The sequence below is a fragment of the Fistularia commersonii genome, chromosome 14 (genome assembly GCF_037954325.1).
Source record: "Fistularia commersonii isolate RoL2024-O1a breed Wild chromosome 14, RoL_Fcom_v1.0, whole genome shotgun sequence".
Classification (NCBI taxonomy): domain Eukaryota; kingdom Metazoa; phylum Chordata; class Actinopteri; order Syngnathiformes; family Fistulariidae; genus Fistularia; species Fistularia commersonii.
In genome coordinates, this window is record NC_141297.1 from 139,788 (window position 1) to 157,517 (window position 17,730).

At 51.8% G+C, this 17,730-nt stretch overlaps 2 protein-coding genes across 3 annotated transcripts; both read right to left on the reverse strand.

Annotated features, from left to right (window-relative positions):
• Positions 1-511: 511 nt before the first annotated feature.
• LOC147226756 (histone-lysine N-methyltransferase SUV39H1-like) lies at positions 512-9,108 on the reverse strand. 2 transcript variants are annotated; one of them, XM_086159550.1, is made up of 6 exons: positions 9,046-9,108; positions 7,949-8,094; positions 6,537-7,196; positions 3,977-4,123; positions 1,262-1,391; positions 512-1,003 (listed from the first exon to the last, which is right to left on the reverse strand). In XM_086159550.1, exons 1-6 carry the CDS (start codon positions 9,062-9,064, stop codon positions 870-872), a joined length of 1,236 nt encoding a protein of 411 aa, XP_086015676.1. In that variant the 5' UTR covers positions 9,065-9,108; the 3' UTR covers positions 512-869. The 2 variants fall into 2 exon arrangements, with proteins under 2 accessions (XP_086015676.1, XP_086015677.1); XM_086159551.1 differs by lacking the exons at positions 512-1,003; positions 1,262-1,391 and adding an exon at positions 3,037-3,435.
• A 714-nt stretch (positions 9,109-9,822) lies between these two features.
• On the reverse strand, positions 9,823-16,259 carry LOC147226757 (organic solute transporter subunit alpha). Its single transcript, XM_086159961.1, has 7 exons — positions 15,958-16,259; positions 13,661-13,812; positions 13,515-13,588; positions 13,292-13,450; positions 12,387-12,498; positions 10,562-10,814; positions 9,823-10,214 (listed from the first exon to the last, which is right to left on the reverse strand). The coding sequence occupies exons 1-7, from the start codon at positions 16,235-16,237 to the stop codon at positions 9,823-9,825; spliced, it is 1,422 nt and encodes a 473-aa protein (XP_086016087.1). The 5' UTR covers positions 16,238-16,259.
• Positions 16,260-17,730: the final 1,471 nt, after the last annotated feature.

Genomic DNA, 17,730 nt, shown 5'->3' on the forward strand with positions numbered 1-17,730 from the left:
GGGAAAGCATCGCGACCCCATACAACGACAAATGTAACAATCCAAGCCTGCGCCGGTGGGCCTGAGAGCGCTTATAATTTCATTATTATTGGTGTAAGTCTCATATATGTGAACGGGAGGATGAAGGGCTCGGCAGCGCTCGGGTGTCTGCATGTGCTGCTGACCGACCTGAAATACAACCGTTCAATGTCCCGAAGGAGCTTCGATAGAAGTACTCGGTACTCGGGTACCTGCACACACTTGACTCGCCTCCTGAGCACAGGCCAGGAGACGATACTCTCCGATTAGAAGCTCTTCATCCAGACGCTGCTGTGCGAGCGAAGGGTGGACGAGCCCTCCTTGTGGGCAGCCCAGCTCACAACACACCTCCCAGGTAAAGAGCTGCAGTGGGATCATCGCTCTGGAATCATCACGCTCCCTCATGGGAGACCGACTGCTACGGCGGGTTTGAGCTAGCTTATTGGCGGTCTACAAATTGGCTCTAGGTGCCCTCTTAAAATCGGGTCGGGGGTTTATTAGCTGTCAATCACACCATGTAAGGCAACAGCGTGCACAAATGCACGGCAGCACTTCCAACTCCCAGGTTGGGATACAAGGCAGTCATTTAAAATGGTACAAAGATATGGACAATGACAAGGGGACGGAAAGTTCAAATCCTGTAAACACAAAGCCACTGGTGCTTGATAGAAGCTCCGGAGGCTCCAAGTTCTCTCTGTGGCCATTCGGAGTTTCCATTTTGCAAGCTTTCCACTTTTAAAAATGAAAGGTATTTCACACAGTAGAAAAACAAAACAATAAAAGACTAAAGTTTCATTTAAAACATATCTACAGTGATCCACAGCCTGCGGTCTATTCCCTGCAGTCCTGCGTCAGAACAGGTATTTCCGGCAGAGGTCGGATCCACAGCGACACTCCACGCGGATCCTCTTCTTGGGGGAGCTGGGGAGTCCTGCCAGGCTGAAGCTGGTGTCCATCTTGGTGCTTTCTGTGTCCACAGGATCCACTGGAAGGGCAAGAGGAAACACTGGTTGGGAAGTAATCCAAACACAAATCAAACAACGCTCAATAGAAAGAATCCAATTTTTAACATCAAAAAAAGAAATTTAGCGGGGCCTTTGACTGCCCGGATGCTATCTCCACTTCTAATAGCGGTGTAGCCCGGCCTTCACAGCAGACGCACATGATTCCAGGTTCGCCAGCCTGCCGTTCCAAAGGTCTCCTGGTGTCTCTCCTGGAAAGCCACCAGTTGGTCTGCACTTACTTTGCATCTTGTAGTCAAACGTGAGCTCCTCCCCAGCCCGGATGGCCCGTGTGGAGAACAGAGCGATCCTGGGCAGCCTCTCGTCGATGTTTTCGATAAACACATTGTACACCTGCAGGTTGGGCGTGCACTGCGGAGAAACAAAAACAATTCTTTAGGGCGGTTATCCCTCGCCTCCGCGCTCCACCTGTTGTCTCCTGTGGGCTTCTGATGCCTCGCGTGGAGTCCGGCGGACACGAAACAAGGCTGATATTTGTATCACGTAGGATGATTGTTCAAATCCTCATAATCGTCCCAAATGGGACGCGGCATTAAGGCTGAGACTTCACGTATTGTCTAAAAGGCACTGCTTCTTGATTTGTCTCCCAGTTTTACCACCTTGTGTTTTTCTGTCTTTTAGCAGCTGCCCGGGGAGAGTTGTCATACTATGAATTTTCTACAGCAGCTGCAGTTCCACCATGAGATCTTCCACAGGTAGACCCTCAGACCACCATGCTAGGTACTTTAACATTACATACGAGTGTGTCGGTGGAGCATCCAAGTGTTGAAGGTGGGTTTATGAGTGGCCACCTCAAACGGCCTGACGGGCAAATTGAAGAGAGCACGGGATCCATTTCAAGCAAGCCGTCAGGTGCACACAGATGTCTGGATAAAGAGTGGATATGTTTCCAGTGGCAGCGGCCTGCAGTGAGGCACAGACTGTTTATGACGTTTTAATACAAAGCGTGAGATGTGGAATCTTAGGATAAAAGCAGCCGATTGAGTCGGTCTGGGCAGAAAAAAGGGACGAGAGGAAATGTTTCAAAACACGAGCAGCTTTCAGGGGGAAAAAAGACGAGGAAATGGGAACTAAATAAAAAGGCGTCTGCATTTTACGATTAAAATTTCTATATAAACCACCTGACCAACTTGACAATATGGTCAGTTTTGTACCGACAAGCCTTCATCACCAGGCGCACCTCAGTCCTAACCTGGAGGTCGTGTCAGGAAAAAAGACTTGAGTTTGACATGACAACATGCAAATTCAAAGGTACTCCATTTTCCTGCACTTCCTAACAACGGACTCAAATATCACTGCCATTGCTATGATTGTTATAGTAATTATATACAGTCTTCAGACCAGGCTCTAGCATCCCTGCAACTCTCAGTGCAGGAGAAGTGGTAAATACTAGATGTGTGAATGGATGGATGGATGGACATTTGTCAGACATATATTTCAAAACTGATATATATATATATATATATATATATATATATATAGGAAGTCTGGAGTGGCAGAGAAGTATGTTAGACTGGTGCAGGACATGTATGCTTGCTGTGAGACACTGGTAAGGTGTGCTGTAGGGGTAACAGAGAATTCAAGATGGAGGTGGGACTCCATCAGGGATCAGCTCTGAGCTCCTTCTTGATTGTAATGGTGATGGACAGGCTGACAGATGAGGTTAGACAGGAATCTCCATGGACCATGATGTTTGCGGATGACATTGTGATCTGTAGTGAGAGCAGACAACAGGTAGAGGAACATCTAGAGAGGTGGAGGTATGCTCTGGAATGGGGAGGAATGAAAGTTAGTCGCAGCAAGACAGAATATATGTGTGTGAATGAGAGGAACTCGGGTGGAACGGTGAGTCCACAGGGAGTGGAGATCAAGAAGCTGGAGGATTTCAGGTACTTGGAGTCAACAGTCCAGAGCGTAGGAGAGTGTGGAAAAGAGGTGAAGAGACGGGTCCAAGCAGGTTGGAATGGGTGGAGAAAAGTGTCAGGGTGCTAGGAGATAGAAGACTGTCGTCCAGAAGGAAAGGAAAGCTGGAGGAGACACTGGTGAGACCAGCAATGATGTATGGACTAGAAACTGTTCCAATGACCAAAAGACAGCAGGCAGAACTAGAGGTTGCAGAGATGAAGATGTTGAGGTTCTCTTTGGGAGTGACCAGGATGGAGAGGATCAGGAATGAGTCAATCAGAGGAACAGCACATGTTAGAGGTTTTGAAGAGAAGGTCAGAGAAGGTCATGGACAGAGGAGGGAGAGTGAGTATATTGGTAGACGGATGCTGTAATTGGAGCTGTCGGGCAGGAGGTCTTGAGGAAGACCAAAGAGAAGATTGATGGACGTCGTGAGAGGAGGATCCAGAGAATAGGGTTGGATGGAGAAGGTGGATTCACTGTGGAGACCCTGAAGGGAAAAAACCAAAGAAGATATACATATATATAGATACATATTTATATTGTAAAATATAAACATCTGTATATATACATTTTTATATATACATACACACACACACACACACAAACATATAAATATACACACACATATATATATACATAGATGTGTGTGTGTGTGTGTGTGTGTGTATGTATTTATATACATACTGTGACAATGTACCTGGCTCCTATTACAAATTAATGTAATTGATTAAGTAACTGATGAGTGGATGGTCTGATGATGGTCTGTCCATCCACTCATCTACCTATCTTCCCCTCCATCCATTCATCCATTCATCTGCTGAAGATGGTAGATTGCCCATCTTCCACTGGGAGTTCCAAACCTCTGGAGTTCAACCAAAGGTGTGGAACAAGCAGAGTGGTTCCCTGGTGTTCCTGCAGAAGGACAGGCTCATGGACCTGCTGGTCCAATGAGACCAACACTCCTTCCTAGTCATTTGGCCGCTACGAGCCCGAAGGACACGCTTGGTCGTGGGCTTCGTGGGACTCACGCTGTGGTTGACAAAGTGGGAGATGTTGCCTTGATGAGCTGCATCCACTGTGTAGACGTCTTCCACATAGTCCAAGTCAAAGAGGTACGTGGAGCCTTGTCGGTCGTATATGTGGCCTCTCCTCTCCGCCTCATCTGTTGTGATGATCTGGAGTCAAGATGGGACACGACACCAAGTTTTAGAATCACCCAGGCCAAGAAGGCACGGAGATCAGCCGGGCTGAATGCTACATCACAAGAACTGGAGGATTTCTCAGTTACCACGGTAACCGTACTTGGCAAGGCGGACCGGGATTCAAATCGCGAGCGAACCGGGTGAATTACAGCTACCAGGCTTGACATGATGAGGCAGTAAGAAGGCGAGGTTCTAACCACTGACTGAGCACTGACACCACTGGGACGCTCTGCGCCGCTAGCCTGCCGCCAGCTAACAGCGAGGACACCTGAGAGACAAGGGGAAGAAGCCATAGCCATGGACAGACTGGGCATGCGAGAAATTAAAAAGGTTACAGCTGGTGGAGCCTGAGGCTGCCAGAGCTGGAAACAAAAGCAACATTGTCCCTCACGTCAGAAGAACGTGGCTGGACTGAAGGCCATCAGACGGGGATGCCAGTGGAACAGCGTGGCTCTGAATCATGACCAGCTCTGATCCCATGAGAGGGCAGGAAAGGTCTCCTTCGTTGGACGGAGACACTGGACGGCAGGTTTCTGCACCAGACGAGCGCAGCTTTGAATACTCTCCAATGAAAGAAATAGTAATGGAGTCGCTGCAGTCACTCGCGGTATCATTCTTACAGTGTGGTGCGCAAGATCGAAGTTAATGTCTCTTGCGTGCACGGCTGAGCGTTCTCACAGAAGATTCATGATATGAATGTGTTCATGAGATACCGATGTATGTCACACCTCCAGCACAAATCACATGTTGGATACACAACTCAGACACCACGCCCGCTGCAGCTCTTTGCTCATGTAGTCACTGGAGTTGTCTGCAGTTTCTTCTCTGTGAACCACCTTTCGAGGTCAACAGAAAGTCTATAGGACTATAAAGGCTTCAGCCTCCAGACCTGCTGCCTCCATCAGCCCTCGGCTCACACTTGGTCCAGCGGAAACATCTCGCCTCTCGGATGTAAAACTGGGTTCTCCGGGTACCTGGACTTTATTGACAACGGCCAGAGCCAAGCCCTTGGATAGGAGGCTGACCAATGACCACAGGATGGAGGCAGGTGATTGGCTGTGGGTTAGATGGAGGTAGGTGATTGGCTGTGGGTTAGATGGAGGCAGGTGATTGGCTGTGGGTTAGATGGAGGCAGGTGATTGGCTCTGGGTTAGATGGAGGCCGGTGATTGGCTCTGGGTTAGATGGAGGCCGGTGATTGGCTGTTGGTTAAATGGAGGCAGGTGATTGGCTCTGGGTTAGATGAAGGCCGGTGATTGGCTGTTGGTTAGATGGAGGCAGGTGATTGGCTGTGGCGACCCTGATGTGAACAGCTGAAAGGAGGAGCGGGAGCTTTTCTTTTTCTGACCGAAATGACATTTGTTGTATTTTCCAAAAAGGACAAAGGCACAGGGAACTGGCTGGAGAAAATATACTGCTCAAAAAAATAAAGGGAACACTTGAACAACACAATGTAACTCCAAGTCAATCACACTTGTGTGAAATCATAGTGTCCACTCAGGAAGCAACACAGGTTCATTTTGACTTGTTTTAAGGACATTACATCAAAGTTGGAACAGCCTGGAGTTTGTTTTTACACTTTAATTTTGAGTGTGATTCTTATCCAGACCTCCACGGGTTGATACAATTGATTTCCATTGATCATTTTTGTGTGATTTTGTTGTCAGCACATTCAACTGTATAAAGAGCAAAGTATTTCATAGGAATATTTCATTCATTTAGATCTAGGATGTGTTTTTTAAGTGTTCCCTTTATTTTTTTGAGCAGTGTATATCAAACAGTAACATCATAGCTTATTGAATACTGGCAGCAACATCCACAACTGACCCGCTGGAGGAGGTAGGTGGTGAATTCTAAACGTCCCGACATTTTCATGTGAAAAGCAGAGGGAAATCACTTCTCCTCCTCTTTCCACAAATTCAGATTTGTTTTTGACGTCTTGTGATGGTTCAAACTCGCGTCTTCAGTCCCTGCGAGACTTAAAACTGCAAACATTAGACCTCACTGCAGATTGGCAGTGAGTGCTCTCCACCCCAAAAGCCTGTCACCTTTACACTTCCATGGCATTCTGAAACTGCACCTGAGTGAACTAAACTGCAGCCTGCAGAGTCTCAGCATCAACCGCCCAGCTCAGTGCCAGTCCTGGGAGGAACTCTACCTGGACTCGCTCCGCGGTCACAGAACCCCTTTTTGGATGTTAATTTCTTTCGAGAATCAGGGCTGCCGCCAGTTGTAGACGACCATTACATTTCTCATGACAACTGATGAAATGTAAGGAAGCTATGACCGACCGCACCTTGCTCTTGCAGGTCCGCCCGGCTCGGTCAAGCCGAGCAGCCGGTACGAGAGAAGGGCGCCTCCTTGAGGCCGACAGAGCTCGGTCTTACCTCCCCGACGTACTCCATGACGAAGGTATTCTTCTTGATGCGCTGCAGGGTGCGGACGCCCCAGCCACGCCCATTCTCTGTCTTGAATATGCACAGGTCGAATTGGATGCCCTTCTGCACCACTCTGTTGGGGCAGTTGGGTCCACAGCGACACTGGGAATTGCACTCGTATATGGGTTTTCCCGGCCGGATCCGGACTTGCCCGCGGCTGTTGTAGGCGATGCGATGCAGGGAGGCCCCGGGGCAACAGCCATTCACAGGCTCCTCCACACAGTTCTTACACTCACAGCCCACGGCCATTTCGTCCAGCACGATGCCCTGGCCCACTTTGTAACTGTTGATGTACGTGAAGTGTTTCGGTGGACCTTCAAAGTCCACCTCGTTGGCGACGAAGATGCGCCCGGGATGGTTGCGTGTTTCGTTTAAGTGGGCCTCCCAGCGCTGCAGGCTCTGACGCAGTTTGGCTTTCAGAACCAGAAAGGTCACGATGTCCTTATCCAGCTTTTTAGGGATGCAGCGTCTCTTCAGGCGCCGCAGCTCCTGATCCAAGTCATGGTGGAACTGTTTAATGGCTTTGGGGCATTTGAGGTGCTTCTTGGGTTCCCAAGTGTTCTCGGATTCTGGAAAGCTCCTCCATTTCACGAGGTAGAACTCCTCGTCCTGAAACACACAACGCAACAGTTAAGTCTCCCCAGACCCCCTTTATGTAGCACTGTTAGCCCTGAGGTGAACGCCGTGCAGTGAGTCCGGTCAAAACCTAAGATGACCTGCCTCGGTCTCAAACAGCAATACATCGAATCACGCTACTTGTGGTTAGCGGAGGCGTCCGATAGGAGGATGCTGAGAAAGCGTCTCAGTATCATGGAGACTCATGTATCGTGGCCTCGCACCCCTTGCACGCTGTACTGGAGTCCTTCCGTAGACCGAGACCACCGAGGAACCCCACAGAACATCACAGGAAGCCTTTCTTACCCGTGGCCATCAAACTACAGAACTCCTACCCTGTCTGCAGGAAGGAAACCCGAGACCACAGTAATAGCAATATCATGTTCAGCAGTGACTACTGTCATTTTGGAGCCTTCTGCCAAAATAATTTCCCTGGGATTCTATCTATAAAATATGCTAAAATAGAAGGGAAGAACTGTATCACGGCTGACAAGACGATACAAGAAAATAGGACGTATGCAAATCCAGCGGAGACAACGCACATCTTGGGATGCATACCGCCATATCTTCCCATTCCGGACCATCTTCTCTACAAACCGTTTAATTCCGTGTATTTTTCCCCAGATCTCAGAAGTGTCCCACCCGCCGGCGGAGGCCCTGAACACCAGCCGGTCGTGAGGTTGTGTCAGTGGATTGCTGTAGGGTCGGAGCCAGAGACAAAAGCAGACAGGTGCCTGGTCGCTTACCTTGGTCTTCCTGTAGTCACAGAGGAACTCCACTTCATATTCATTGACGTTGGATTTGGTGACCCCCAGCTCCGAGCAGCGGACCCTCTCTCTGCGACATATTTGCTCCAGGTCGTCCCAGGACATCATGCACGGAACACTGCAATCTAACACAGCACCACCCTTTATCTCTGTTTATACAGCTCCGCACTTCAAATTCAAAATGTTTGCCTCGGGTGCGAGACCGCGAGCTGCTCCTGCTTCCTGGATACTGAGGGGCAGAACGAGGCCCGGACATTCGGTGATTCCAGTTACTGGCAGAATCCTTCGAGCCTTCAGACGTCTGAGAGGAACGTCGACCGGCGCGCTCACAGACCTGCTTCTTCAACGTTTCATTTAGTGTCATCGGTGTGCATTTCAGCCAAACTGCTGTTCATCCATGGAATTAGTCTGATCATTTTTGGGTGACAACCAATACTGCAAAGCGCTCGGGAATATTTACTTTTGCTCAACAGATCATCGCCTCCATACTGCTATTCTGATCATTATCAGCCTTTCTATCATCTCAGGTGACCACATGTTGCCACTAAACGCAGTTTCTATACACACTCTCCATGCCTCTGGAGGTTGGCCCCTAGATGAAGGGCCCCTGAGGTGGTTGATGCTTCCACAGACCCGGGCTTTACAAAGTGTGTGTCTTTGAGTCACAAAGGGGATACAAAGGGGGGCAGCGGGTCAGCAGAAGCTGCCCGTCAACCCCCGCCTCTCAGTCGGCCCTGAACGCATCATCCCGGCCCCCCGCGAAGCAGCGCGGCTCCAGCCTCCCGCACGGATCCCAGCACCGCGCTCGTCCGCCGGAGGAGGCGGGGACCCGACGTCCCGTCGCCGGAGCGGCCGGTACGGGACCTCACCGGCGACCCCTCGGAGCCGCGCTGCGGGGAAGCCGCCCTCCGACGGCGGCGGGAGAGAACCGACTTCCTGTCGCCGCGGTGCTCCGGCCGAATGTCTCTACCGACCGCCCGTTCGCTGTGCCTTCGCGCGGCGAGCGCCGGCTGCGGAGCCGAACTCATTGACCCGACAGGCGGACGAACGTCGAGCGCGTCGCGCTGTTCGGTTACCTTTCAAATATTCCGCCATATTTTCCCGCACGGCCGCCAAAATCCAGATCGGCAGGAGTGTGGAGGAGGACGCGGGCGGGGCGGGGCTTCGCGGGGAGGGGCGGGGCTCCGCGGACCGCGGCGGCCGCTCACTGGACAGACGGACGGCCGCCGCTCGCTCATTGGTTCGCGGGGACCGGAAGCCCCATGTCGCGCAGGCGCAGTTCGCCCTCGTCTTCGGCGGTCTCGCCGCCCGTCGCAGGGGCGTCCAACGTATCTCCAGGGCCCAGGGGCGGTCGGCGCGGCGCCTCGGGGGGCCCCTCCCGGGGAGGCTCTCACTGGAGCTGAGATGTATCGTCTCAACTCTTGAACGGCACTCGCTAAAACCAATTCATGTGAGGTAGATGATCCACAAACCTGGAATGTAGAGTATTCACTATCTGGCATGGGTTCACGCTACCTCGTGAACAACATTTAGCGAACGACCTACAACACTACCCCCTGAAAGTGTTTTCATTTATTGTTTACAAAAAGAAATGTGCAGCTCCTGCTCAAACACCTGCCGCTTGCCGTGTCGAGCGGTGAGAATAAAGGCGGGAGATTCCCAGGGACAGCTGTCACAATCCTCATAGACACAATTCATTGAATCAGCGCATGAAAAAAGGACAACAGCAAAAAGAAAGCCCTAGAGGTGTGTGCTAAGGCAACGATGTAATTCACTAACACATATGTTGATGAGCGTGTTATAAGAACACCGTTGCATACGAATTAATGATCTCCACACACCGAGCGTATCCCTCAAACTACAGTGGCGTCCTTGGATTCCCGGTCGTCGATGACTACCGCGACAGTTCCGAGGTTCCTCTCCGACCCGGGCCGATCCGGGAGCTTCGGGGGGAAGGCGAAGCCCTCCATGGGCGTGTGCTCGATCCGACACAGGGTGTCTTCGCCGTCGCTGTAGGCGGGGTTGGAGATGTCCGCGCAGCAGCGGTCGGGCCAATCCCGAGCTGGCCGGCCGAGCCCGGAAGGGGCCGCCTCGGCGTCCTCCGTCTGAACGGCCCTCTCCGCCCGCCGTCCTCCGACCGTCGCCTCCTCGGCCTCCGCCGCCACAGGCTCCACCTTACGGAATGTGCACCTGGCGTACAGGCCGATGCAGAACATCTCCACGATCACACAGTAGTGGTAGATCACTGGCAAGACAGACAGCACGTTCCGGGAGTCACTCGGCGGTGGTTTACAGAGATGCAGAACTTTTACCGCTAATCTACCTGATATAGGCGGCGCTGCCTCATACTGAGGTCTCCCGTCAGTATTTGTGCTTTGAGGAGGGAAAGCCTGGGGTCACGAACCCGTCAGCAGCTTCCTCAGATCTCCGTTCAACTACCTCTTCTAATGGTTTGTAATTGACTTTCACATTTCTTGCTGTCAACGTGCGCAAAATATCATCTTTCAAAAACAAAATGCGCTGGTTTCAAACGTCCGACTTGTGTCAAACGTTGCTCCAAAGAGGAGGTGCGGAGGAGGAGGGCCGACTCACGCTGGGACCTGGCCAAGACGGAGAAAGGGGGCGTGCAGGGAATGACTTCCAGAGCCCCGACGGTCTCCAGCACGCCGCTCTGCACGCCGCACAGGACCAGCACCAGGATGATGCAGATGAACTTGGCTCGCAGGCCGTGGTGGCGCAGGGCGCCCTTCGTGGCCTTGTAGAAGAGGAGGTGGCCGTAGAAGGAGAGGAAGGTGGACACGCAGATGATCCCGTTCACGTACAGGTTGGGGTTGACCGAGTCCACCTGTCAGAAACACCGTGCTGTCAGAAACATGAACCGGCAGACCGTCATCTAAAAGAGGAATCTCCACACGTGTCAGTTTTGAATGGCGTTTCATGTTCTGATCAGGTTTGAAACAGCTTGTCTGTCCTAGGTTTTTTGGGGGGGCTGGAGAAACATCCTCATGTCCTTCCAGTCATTAGACTCTTTTAGAATCTTGTTCTTTAATTGATATTTTATCCCTGACAGACAGGAAGAGATTTCCTGAGAAACTGAAAAAGTCATTAAACAACGGTTTGCTTGTTTTTAATGACAGATTATTAACTGTGCATCTCATGATGTTTGTTTTAATTTGTTAGTCATTGAAAGAACTTTTTTATTCATTGATTGAATTTACCTGCATGTGTGTCTGAAAGGGCATTGCAGTCTCAGGGCGGCTCGGGCCGGTGTCTCCCCGAGCCGGTGCCAAACCCAGATAAATGCAAACTTTTGCCAAAACCAAACATGTGAATCCATCATAATAACCAGATCATACTGGATCGGTCGAAGTCCTGGTTAACAACGACCTCCATTGGTACCGATGACCTACAGGGAACCGAGGGAAACTGGGCGACTGTAGGTCGAAGAAGGAGAGGAGGAAGGTGTGTTCAGAAGCAGAGAGAGAAGAGGAAAGGAAAGAGTCTGGGACTGAGAGGAGGGACTCTGAATATCAGGACTATGACAGGAGAAGGTAGAGAGTTGGTGGACATGATGCAGAGAAGAAAGGTGGATATACTGTGTGTCCAGGAGACCAGGTGGAAAGGTAGTAAGGCTAGAAGCTTAGGAGCAGCTTTACGTTGTACTATTATGGTACTGACAAGAAGAGACATGGAGTAGGAGTTATCTTGAAGGAGGAGTTTGTTAGGAACGTCCTAGAGGTGAAAAGAATGTCAGATAGACTTATGAGTCCGAAACTGGAAATTGAAGATGTGATGCTCAATGTTGTTAGTGGCTATGAACCACAGGTGGGATGTGAATCTGAAGAGAAGGAGAAGTTCTGGAATGAGTTGGATGAAGTGATGCTGAATATTCCCAGAAATGAGAGAGTGGTCATTGGTGCAGACTTCTAAGGTTGCTAAGGTTCTCCTTGGGAGTGACCAGGATGGAGAGGATCAGGAATGAGTCCATCAGAGGAACAGCACATGTTAGATGTTTTGGAGAGAAGGTCAGAGAAGCCAGACTGAGATGGTTGGGTCATGCACAGAGGAGGGAGAGTCAATATTTTGGTTGACAGATGCTGAAATCAGAGCTGCTAGGCAGGAGGTCTCAAGGAAGACCAAAGAGAAGCTTTATGGATGTAGTGAGAGAGGATATGAAGGTAGTTGGTGTGAGAGACGAGGATACAGAGAAAAGGGTTGGATGGAGATGGCGGATTCACTGTGGCGACACCTGAAGGGAAAAGCCAAAGAAGAAGAAGAAGAAGAAGAAGAAGAAGAAGAAGAAGAAGAAGAAGAAGAAGAAGAAGAAGAAGAAGAAGAAGAAGAAGAAGAAGAAGAAGAAGACTCTTGGGGGCCCCCCTTCTCAGAGAAACCCCGGTAGAAGGTCTGGGGGACTCACGTCTCCATAGTCGTAGCGCTCATCGGTCCACAGCACCAGAGTGACGAAGAACAGGATGCTGCGGACGATGGAGAGCTGCAACACAGCCGCCATCATCCAGCATCTGCTGCTGCTGCACCCCAGAGGAGAAGAAACCCCGTTAGAATGGTGGCATCACCACACCTTTCACAGGTTCTCCTTGCAGCTCCAGGAGGAGGAGGACCCTCTCAGGTGTCTGAGACATGACCGCCAGCCCTACAGGGGACGCCCTTCCTGTGGCGGGGGGGCTGGAGTCTCCGAGGGGACCTCATCCCACCTCTGCAGCTCCATCCCCTCCCAGATGGATCCAGCCTCCCCAACAAAGCCTCAACAGCGTCCGGCTCCCTCAGAGCTCTGAGATGGTGCCGTACCTGGGATGGTGCCACACCAGAGAACAAGTCCCCCCAAGTTCTTCAGCCGATCCACCTGCTGTCCAGGGAATACAAGATCTCCTTCTCCTCCTCACCTGTAGATGCCTTCACACCTGCCCCACCTTCTCCACACTGCCACCCCACCACCCTCTGAAGACTTCAACCTGTGGTTGCCTCTGACGTCTTAGTATTATGGGATACAGAGCATCCAGAGGCTCTGTACCCCCACCCAGACATCAGTCCTGCTGGATCTCCTCCTCAGTTTAAGCCCAAACTCCAAACCATCTCCTCCAACCCGTCTCCTCCCAGCGATCTCCATCCCAGCCGTTGCAGATCTCCTATTCTGACGTCAGTAAGGTGACTCTGGGTTCGGAGAAGAGCCACAGATAAAATGGACCTTTGTGACGACGACGAATGAGCGCGACCGAGAGGTTTGTTCTCAAGTGCAGGAGGTCATGATGGAAGCAGAGATGATCCATCATCGGTGTGAGAAGGCGACTGTGGGCGCCAGTGTACCTGTTGATGTCCACCAGGGGCAGGCAGCAGCAGCAGCAGCAGCAGGGGAACGGGTCAGGAGAAACCTGCTGCCCCGACAGGGTCTCCAGCATTCGAGCTTTCCCCCCAAAGAAGTCAGTGATCAGGTCCATGAACTTCAGCAGGGTGAAGGAGTGGTACCTGCAGGGGGCAGAAGGTCAGCCGGCGGCCGGACACGTGCGCAGAAATTCGGCGGTGGACTCACAGCGAGGCGATGAAGTTACAGAGCGAGGAGGAGCGAGGCACGTACAGGGCTATGAGGGAGGTGAAGGCAAACACCTGAGGAGGACACAACCCACACTCAAACCCGAGGTTCTCCTCTGCAGCAGCGCCGTGGACGAGCGTCCTCACCGGGTACATCCCGAGGATCCACACGTACAGGCGCTGGCGGCGGGACGAGGGGAAGCGGCGCAGGAAGAACCCGACCTCCTCCAGGAAGATTCCCAGGAGAACCAGCGCCAGCGCAGCGGGGATGAGGAACAGCCACAGCTCGTTTCTGATGGCTTGGAGGAAACACACCGTCACGGCCGGGTGGAGCTCAGCGATCGTTAGCAGGGGTGACGGCAAAACGTTCGCCGAGGTACAGCCACATAAAAAGTCTTGTGGAAAACTTCTTGTCGTGGCAACTGGACTTGAACTTCTTCCCTTGAGGACATTTTAGCCGTCATCCCAGAGGCTTCTTCAGGTCTACGCACCTGTGGGGTGTGGGGGGTCCCCAGTAGAACTGCCAGGGTTGTGGGCGGGTCCAGGTTCTGGTGGCCTCTTCAGGAAACGGGAGAGGTGAAGGGCCGAAACTGGGTCGAAGGGGGTTGTCATGCTAGTGGGGTCGCTATGCTAATGAGATTGCTATGCTAATGTGGGTATCGTTCGTTGGAACTAAACTTTTCAGGGATTATCTGGAATGTGAAAAGGTGAAACCTGATGGATCTCTCAAGACTCCTCATTTATCCTTCATCATCCCCCTGGGGAAAGTGGTTCTCTGCCATGAACCCATCATGGATGAGAGATGAGATGAGAACAACTTTATTTACCCCGAAGGAAATTGTTGTGCCAGAGTTTCAAGTAAAAAACATAACAATAATAGATAATAGTAGGAAGGAGGGAGAATAAGAAATACAATGAAATATAAATTGTCTTAACTGTTAACTGTTAACTACAAAGATTTGAGGGAAGAGGAATTAAAAAGTCTGATAGCCTCAGGTAGGAAAGACCTCCTGTGGCGTTCAGTGGAGCTCCTTGGTGGTATCAGTCTACGACTGAAAGAGCTAGAAGTAAATAGAAAAATAGAAGTAGAAGATTTAGGAAAAAGAGACACTAAGGTGAGGAGAAACTCTGGCAGGCAGCCGCCCGAGGAGCGCCGGAGGTAGAACCTTTTAGATGATCCGTGAGCTGTAGGCCACCAGGGCAGCAGTTAGCGGCTCAGCGGCTCAGAGTCCAACCAGGAATGTTGGGTTTCAAAGACGATGCTCTGCCTCCTGATCCACGCCGTCCCCACATGATCATGGTTCTGGTGGAGGGTCTTTCCTGGTTGTTTGGAGGTGCCGAAGGTCTTTGGCCGTCTTGGTATTGATCCCAGTACGGCGTCAATGTGGACGTCCTCACACACTTCAGGGCCGGCGACAGCAGACACCATGTTCTCCATCTTCTGCCCGGGTGTTGCGGGGTTTGAAATGTACCGGTAAACGGTGTTGGTCGAACACCCTTCGGAGCTTCAACAAGCCGTCAACCAAAGGTACGATGATGTTCTTCCGTTCGTGGTCGTCCTCCTCCTGTTCCTGCGTTCTGGTGGTTTCTGATTCGATGAAGGCCCAGTTCGGGAAGCCACAGGATCTCCGGGCTTTCCTGAGGCGCTGTACCTCTGCGGTGGATGGGATGGGATGAAGCGATGTAAAAATGTTTGTCAGCTTCAACCAGGGTTCAGATACTTTGATTTCCACGGGCAGTTGCAGGACCACATTCTCCACCTGGCTGCCCTCCGTCTCCTCTTCTTCTTGTCTTCTGGGCTGTTCCTCCGGGAGTCTGCTTAGGGAATCCACCTCCTCCATTCACCCCTGCTCTTTGTGTCCTCTTCTCTCACACCAACTAACTTCATGTCTTCGTCCCCTCTGGCCATGAAACTTCTCTCTGGTCTTCCTCCAGACCTCCTGCCCTGCAGCTCTGGCCTCCAGCATCCTTCTACCAATATATTCACCGTCTCTCCTCTGTACGAGGCCCAACCATCTCTGACCTTTTCTCTGAAAACATCTACCATGTTCTGTCCCTCTGATGGACTCCTTCCTGATTCTCTCCATTCTCCTCACTCCCAAAGAAGAACCTCCACATCTTCATCTCTGCTGCGCCCTGTCTTCTCAGTGCCGCCGTCTCCAGGCCGCACAGCATCCCAACAGGAGAAGCGTCTCCGGGGGAAGATGATCCAGTTGCTACCATAAGAAGCTTCGACCAAGAACTGACCGTGACCCGGATGACCGAGAACCTCCACAGACAAGCTCTGGTTTGAAGTACCGCCCCGGTCCCGGTCCCGGTCCCGGTTCTGATCCGAGAGGCCCGTGGAAACCGGAGCAGTGCTCCTCGATCCTCGACACGAGAAGAACCGATCGTAACGCCGTTTATCACCGCTTCCCCCGGGGGAGGAAGAGAAACACACTCACCGCTGAAGATCTCGGAGGACAGAGGGATCTGAGGCCCGGTCCAGCTGCAGTTGTCCCCCCGACCCATGGTCCCGAGGCCCCGGACCCCCAGCAGAGCCCGCAGACGCCAGGAACCCGCCGGACGCTCGGATTCGCCACAGACGCTCAGGACGCCGCCTTTCCGGGTTGACCTGAGCCGGAGGGAATTAATGATTGACTGGAGCAGGTGAGACGGCGAGGAGGAGATCCAAGTCCATCCAGCTCCTCCCAGACCGCCCTGCTCCGGCGGCTGAGCCGACATCTGGTCAGTCCAGGGGCGGGAAAGAACGCCAGGGGTGAGGTCACTGCTCAGGTTCCTCAGGGGAGGAGAATGAGCAGGAGCTCCATCAAAATGTCTCCTCCAGAAGAGGAAACCAGAACTTCTCTGAGTTACAGTTTCATCTCATACGTGCAGGTGGTACATGTCAGGAAGTTGTGGTTCAACTTCAACCCTGGTTGTTCTTCACTGGGTTCCTGACCAGACCATCTCCTTCTGATGCTGCTGCTCCTGGAGGTCCCACAGAAGACCTCCGGTTAGGAGGAGATGAGGCCGTGGTTCTACCTCCAGTTGGTGATTTAATCATATGACAGAATAGCTCACAATCTTGTTCTCGTGATGAAGACATGAAAACGTCCTTCTCACTTGGACCTCTGACAAACATCTCCTGGAGACAAACTGACTGACTGACTGGGATCAGGAGGGAAATGGATTTGAAAGTTCACAGTTTACAATATGGGTTGATCTTTTAAGACCAAGACCAAGACGGGTTCCACCCGTGAGGCTCCGTGGAGGTGCCGGTTCTGTTCTGGGCTCTGGTGTTCTGTGGTGAAGAACCCGTCACGGACCTGGATGTGACTGGAGGAGCGTCCAGGACGGAGCACCGGTGCTCAGGTTCTGCCTGTCGGTTCAAACACCAGATTTGTGTCCCATAAGCGTGGAGATCATTAGACTGTAGTCCAGATCTTCTCCCCGCTCCCTGGACCCTCAGGAGAAGGAAGGCTGAGGGCCAGTCCAGCCTCTGATAAGACCTAACCGCCTGCCTCCACCCAGCTGCTTATCTGGGCCTACCATGCTAACCAGTGTGTGTGTGTGTGTATGTGTGTGTGTGTGTGTGTGTGTGTGTGTGTGTGTGTGTGTGTGTGTGTGTGTGTGTGTGCCAGAGCCACTCCTTTCCTCTGGTCTCCGTTTCTTCTCAGTTGTGTGTCCTCCTCCAAACAGACTCACTCCCAGGTAAACTACTGCAGAGAAACTAGTGCGGGGATAGGAGTGTGTGTGTGTGTGTGTGTGTGTGTGTGTGTGTACATATGTATGGATACGGGGATAAAAGGTATTGGACACCAGTGTAGAAGATTATTAGAACTTAAAAAAAGGCTTTCATAAAATCTTCTTGTTTCCATGGTTACGCTTTGATACTTCAGCCTTGATCTACTGGAGCCCGACCTTGGGCTGATGTTCTCAGAAGGTGTGAGTGAGAGGGTGAATGTTCTGCTGTGACGACCAGCTGACAGGCCCCGGATGAAACCCATTTCTCAGGGTTCTAGCGATAGATGGTACGGGCTTGATCCTGCACTCATCCCACAGCAGCTCTCTGCTCTGCAGATGATCTGAAGCTCTGCAGGCCTTCAACCGCAGGGGGACCGGACACCTTCACGCCGGTCACCTTCTTCCATCTCAGGAGGAGCTCCGACATCAGGATCGTCGTGTCCCTTTGGGTTGCAGAGATCTTAGACCACGCTTCCATGTGGCCTCTGAGC